Below are 6,053 nucleotides of genomic sequence, written 5' to 3' on the forward strand. Positions count from 1 at the left end.
AGGAGGAGGCCAAGCGTGCCGAGGATGCCGCGGCGGTGGAGGCGATTGCCAGGTCGCTCAACGACCTAGTGCCCGCTGACAACGCGCTCCCCATTGACACCACGCTCGACTGGTCCAGGCGGGACTGGGAGCGGCAGGAGGCGGAGCAGCAGCATCGCCTGTTGGACTTGGCTGCCGCGCGGCAATGCGCCGTCCGCGCCGCCGCACCGGCCGCCGCACCAAACCTCGCGCCCAAGCCCGTGCCGCTGATCAAACTCGAGGAGAGCAGCGACGACGAGCTCTACCGGCCGACGCCGCCACGCGGCGACCCTAGTGCTGGATCGAGCCATTGGTACGAGGCGCCGGCTGAGGACGCCGGCAACTCGAGCGACGATGATGACGGCGGCGACTACACGGCCATCTACCACCATTTCGGCATGTAGAAGGCCGTTATTAAATATAGTTTCTTGTTTCCCTGTCGCCGAATTCAAATATATGTACTATATATGTACGAACTCGCATTTATTATATGTTAAATATCTTTAAATATCGCTTATGTTTGAACGAATTTCGACTTGTTTTATCTGAATTCATCGTTATTTATCAAAACTTTTCATCCATCCTGAACTCGCCGATGAAAAAATGGGCCTCCCAGGCCAAAAATTACATTCATCCGACGCTAAATTGCGCCGAATTTCTGGGAAGCCCCAACGGCTGGAGATAATCTCACGCTCAAGGCTCAAACTTTCACGCATGCACTCCTAGGTTATGGTCGATCTCGCCATGATTCCGGGACCTTATCGATCTGAGGCTCATGTACTCCTAGATGATGATGATCATTGTGCATTCAGGTTTTCGTGACCGCTGCTTTGGCCTCAGGTGGAGTAGCCTTTGAAGCCGGCTGATGAGCCTGAAGAATCATCACGGGAATTAATGGTGGTTTGGTCGGAAGCCCGTACGTGTTCGTTTCGGCGCAGCAGCTGGTGCACGTTGTGCAATCATTAGCACGCTTACGAGCAAGCACCGTACGTTGTGTCTTCCTTGTGTCTTCTCTGTGATCAGGTCTGTGTAATGTACGCACAACGGTCTGTTTAATTACCTCATGCATACGGCCAACCAGATCAATTCACCTGCGCAGTGGTCACTGGCTTTAGTGCTCTCCTGCTAGCAGCAGCTGCTGCTAAATTTGTTAACCGTGCACCTAGGTAGTCACATGCGCACATAGAAAGGAGTAACTTTACTGCCTACCAGAACTGCATGCACGTACACTGAAATAGATAGGACCATGTTTCCCGTTTCTCGCATTCATGAAAAAGAAAACCGCTAGTTTAGTTACCTGAGCCGCATGATCGTCCGAGTGGTGCTAGTGCTTCTGAACGGTCGCATGCGTACATCCTACAGTACACCGCTTCATTCTCCATCCATCAAAAATAAGGAACTAGGCGATGGATCTATAGAAATGTCTTTCTTCCGTGCACGGGTTCACCATGTTTTATTGCATGTCAAACTCTTTAGGCAATATTGCATACCAATTCAATTCAGAATCTCGAAATACAATGAAACTGAGCGAAACCGTGCAGCATGAGTCCTAAACCTCGCAACTAGGTAAATCGTTGGATGAAACATGCATGGGACCTCCCGTGCAGGGAAGATTTACCGGGTTTCGATGGATCTATGCACTTTGCTGCTTGCTTGCCTGATCTCTTCTGTGACCTAGAAGGAGCTGAAGCAGGTGGTGGTGTGGTCGCCGGAGGAGGAGGTGTCCTCGCAAGGGGAGTGCGTGTGGCGGCCCTCGTACGTGGTGATCACCATGCGGCAGTCGGTCGAAAGCCTCTCCACACGCTTCTTCACGCGGCAGTTGCTGTGGGTGCACCTGAAGTAGCTCCTGCATGCCAATTTCCATAATGTTCAGAGGATTTCTTTTCTTTTGTTAATTAGCTCATGTCAATTTCGAGAATATTTATGATGTCTGCTGAACTTTTTTTCGAATATGATGTCTGCTGAACTTGATAACGAACTTTTTTTTGTTCAAAAAATGGTTCATCTTTAGTAGTAGATTAGAATAGTTCATACATTATTGCAGTGTTTCGCATTCACTTTCAAAGAAGATCAGAATATTGCATATATTTTCTCTAGCGGAGAAGACAAATGATTAGCCAGTACACAGTTTGCTGAAAACCAAGCTTCCCAGTCCCAGACCTATATATGGCGCACTGAGCTACTAGCTGGCTGTGTGTCTGAACTCTGAATCTGAAACCCTGAAGGAACACAATGATCTTAAAGTGTCCGTTCCATTTGTCCCCGCGCATATATGTAGGAGGCTGGGCACGCATGCACAGGCGTCCAGCTACTACTGATGTTTTTCCCTATTTGTCATAGATCATGAATCCCGATTGTTCTTCCTTCATATTCCGCAGCCGCCATCAAGGATAACGGCTATGCAGGACGGACTGATGAAGTACTACTTGATGCTATCACCATAATGCCATAACCAATGGAGCACACTACTATAAAACTACCTTAATTTACACACACATACAAGGATGAAAATATCTCATGGTGATCATAGATATGGCTACATGCATATAGCTAGCACGGGAAAGTTAACTGGAGAACTTCAGACATGCATGGGTGTCTACATGACTACATCTATACCATTGTTTAGTGATCTGTGCAGCTTTATCGCATGCAGCTAACTAGTATCTGATCCCTTTTAATTAACTCAAATTTAGTATAAAATTATACTAATTTTGAGTCAATTAAAAGAGATCAGAGGAAGTAGGCAAGTTTGTGCGTGTGTGCAAGATGATATCTTTTCCGCAATCTCCTCTGCCATAATGCCATTGCCTTTCCACACCACCAGCTTAGTTCTCTTAGAAACTTTACTATGTGAAAGCAAGTAGCACCGTATTCACTCCAAAACCGGGTATTAATTTGACATGTATGATCATATGCAAGTTCAAAACAACTGAACTGCATGAACATACTAGCTAGTTACGATTGTGTACCCAACAAATGCATTTTCTTGAGAACTTGGGTTGGATGGTTAGAAGGTACTAGCACTCCTAACTCATCACAGTTCAAACCACAGGTTTAACACTTTAATGTCTCATAAAAAAAGAAATATTGTTTCTATAGGAGGCGCGTTTTCTAATTAGTTTCTTAGATTCAGTCTTCCCGGGGTGCTAAAAAAGGTAAGGTATACATGCGTACATGTGGATGACTATATATGTATTTATGAGTGTCTACGTTTGTTCTGTGTTTCGCAAGATGCATTTGCTTACCCTCACACACAAAATTAAGATAACTCGACCATTAGAAGTTCACATCTTCTTCCATCAAGGATCTCCCAGCTAGCTACATAGTAGTCACAAGACAAAAGATCGTATGGCTTACTTCTCTACCACATACTGTGTGGTAGCCATATCACTTTAATTAAGCTTTACGAGCTTCTACCCGATACAGTGACAGACAAGGGGCTGGGGACTTCCTGGATAACAGTTAAGACGAAGTATATGGGATTCTTAATTGCTTGTAGAAGTATACCTGGGATGTAGACTGTTCTTCACAACCTTCTGCCCGTATTTCCTCCACTTGTATCCATCATCCAGAACATCAACGTCGCTTCTGGTCTGGAAGCAGAACCTCGGCTCCCTCATCTTCCTCCTCAGCTTCATCTTCCCCTTCTCCCCTGCCATGGAACCCCTCCACCTGTAACCTCACACACACACACCAATGACATGAAACCCTAAAAAAGACTAAATCTCTTACTTTTGGAGAAAAATGACTATCTCATGAACATAACAACTAACAAGACTAGTAACAAAAACATCCATGGCATCCTCTCACTGCACATACCATGTACCGGAATGACCATTACAGCTAGCACCCTCAAAGCCAGCTCTCATCGTCACCGAGGTGCTCACCTGATTAGGAAGAGAAATCGAAGTCATGTATGGGTAAATATTTCCTCTTTTTCATCTGCACTTATATGATCATGAAACTAGCGAAAGTATATATAGTTATATACCTCCTCAGCCCCAAAACTGGGCACGAAACCGGCGGTGGGCTTCTCGCAAACGATGGTCTGTGCGGGGTGGTTGGCGGAGCTGGAGTGGCGGCAAAGCGCGGGCAACGGGTATAGCCCACAATGTTCAGAGGAGATCATCAAGGCTTCCTCGTTCTGGTCGAATTGCATCTGGAGAAGCTTGGGATGGCAAGGTAGTTCAAGTGGAGAAAGAGGAATAGGGGTGGTGTAGTAGTGATCTGGCACATGGAGGTTAGGAAGAGAGTAAGGCATCCCCAATTGGATTCCTTGATCCATGCATATATGCATGTAGATCGTGGCGTACGTGCACTACGCTATCTAGTGATTTCGAGGTGGATCTTGGCGCAAGAATTCAGTGAGAAAGACTTCTCACTTTCTTTCCTCTCTAGATAGACTTGTCCCTCTGTCTCTCTCTTCTTTTTTGGTGTCAAATTGTGATAGGGCTGATGCCTCTAGGTTTTAAGTGGTGGGCTATGCCTCTCTGGACTATGGGTCTAGGGTGCTCCCCTTTGAAAGGGCTTTTCTGCTCAAATTGTGTCGTGGGTACAGTACTTGCTTCAGTAGCAGCTGTTTGCCTGTTTTGCCTCCTTGCTAGCTAGTGGCTGCTGCTAATTCACCAGCTCTTAGTTAGATGTCGGATATGACTTTTCTAGCTCATGCCTTCGGTTGTTACATGAAACTACTTAAGTGATATTATTCTACAACCCACGTGAATCACCGGTCAAATCTGGTTCTGCCATTGCTTAAAAACGTATGTATCCCAGATGCTTCCCTAATCGCGAGCTCCAGAGTTGATTCAACGAGAGACTTGCGGCCACTTTGAATCTTTGGTCGATCAGCAGAGCTTTTTCAGGTGGGGCAGACATTATTGCAGCGATTGTTCCGCGTACAGGATAGCACTGATTGTACCTTTTGTTCCCTGTGATTGCTCGATATACATGCTTTTCATTGCACACAAGGCCACTCGTTCTCAGTCCTCTGCACCGCGCACGTATGTGCGCCTAGTCTATTCTTGAATCATCACTTCGCTCCTTTGTTCGTATATATATCCCAGGTTACATGCATGTTCTCAACGCGTATTCCTGCCAACCTTTTTTTCTCTTTTGCTTTGACTGCCCTAATGGGTGGCGGCTGGCGGGGCAAATTATACTCCCTCCTTCCTAAATTAGTGCGGCACTACGGGAACCCGTCAAGCTGCCGACGACCGCCATGCCGTCGGCACAATACATTCTCGGCACAGACTCATTTGCTGTCGGTACAGACTGGCCGTTGGCAGTGGCACCGATGGCAAAGCCGTCAGCATAGAAATAACGTTTTGCAATACTAGCTCGAATTTTTTCAAAAAAATATTTTTTTTTCAAAAAAAAAAATATTCAAATTTTTTCTCCAATTTTTCTAATCTCTCACATGGATCATTTTAACTCTAACTACACTTAATATTAGGTCAAATTTTACTCGTGGTCAAACTTCCAGCCATCCTCACACTACTCCACCCATAGCACACTTAACTTCTCTGTGTTTTCTAGATCAGATTTCATGAAAGAAATAACACCTTGTTGATAATACTATCATATTAATCATATTAACCCATATTCCTTGATGTTGCACATCTTTATTTTTTTGAATTCTAAACAATTACCTACGTAAACTACAATGAATAATTATATTAATCTTGAATTCAAATGACAATAAAATGATTTTATTTTTTTCCTTTTCTATTTAATATGGACCAATTAATATCTTTAAATCCGTAAATCAGAATTTAAAAAATAATATGTCTAAATTGATCAGAAAAATGAGAGGAATCCAAATATGACATCTATATCATATTTTGAACCAGAAATGATTTTTCCAAATTAGATCATGTACCTGAAGTTCAAATCTGACCGACTTCCTGCTGACTTGGCAGGAATTTGTCTTTTTCACGAGGGGTGGACGAAAATGTTTCAGATACATCAATTGGGAAATTGTGTATGTATGGTGGTCTAGTATTTTTTTAAATGGTTTGTTAATAATGTGAAATATT

The 6,053-nt window shown here is 44.3% G+C and overlaps 1 protein-coding gene across 1 annotated transcript; it reads right to left on the bottom strand.

The window, feature by feature from the left end:
• Window positions 1–1,482: 1,482 nt before the first annotated feature.
• LOC124687990 (probable WRKY transcription factor 12) lies at window positions 1,483–4,370 on the bottom strand. Its single transcript, XM_047221709.1, has 4 exons — window positions 4,010–4,370; window positions 3,838–3,905; window positions 3,526–3,690; window positions 1,483–1,864 (listed from the first exon to the last, which is right to left on the bottom strand). The coding sequence occupies exons 1-4, from the start codon at window positions 4,313–4,315 to the stop codon at window positions 1,693–1,695; spliced, it is 711 nt and encodes a 236-aa protein (XP_047077665.1). The 5' UTR covers window positions 4,316–4,370; the 3' UTR covers window positions 1,483–1,692.
• Between the last annotated feature and the right edge of the window lie 1,683 nt (window positions 4,371–6,053).

The sequence above is a fragment of the Lolium rigidum genome, chromosome 2, assembly GCF_022539505.1.
Source record: "Lolium rigidum isolate FL_2022 chromosome 2, APGP_CSIRO_Lrig_0.1, whole genome shotgun sequence".
Taxonomy (NCBI): Eukaryota; Viridiplantae; Streptophyta; class Magnoliopsida; order Poales; family Poaceae; genus Lolium; species Lolium rigidum.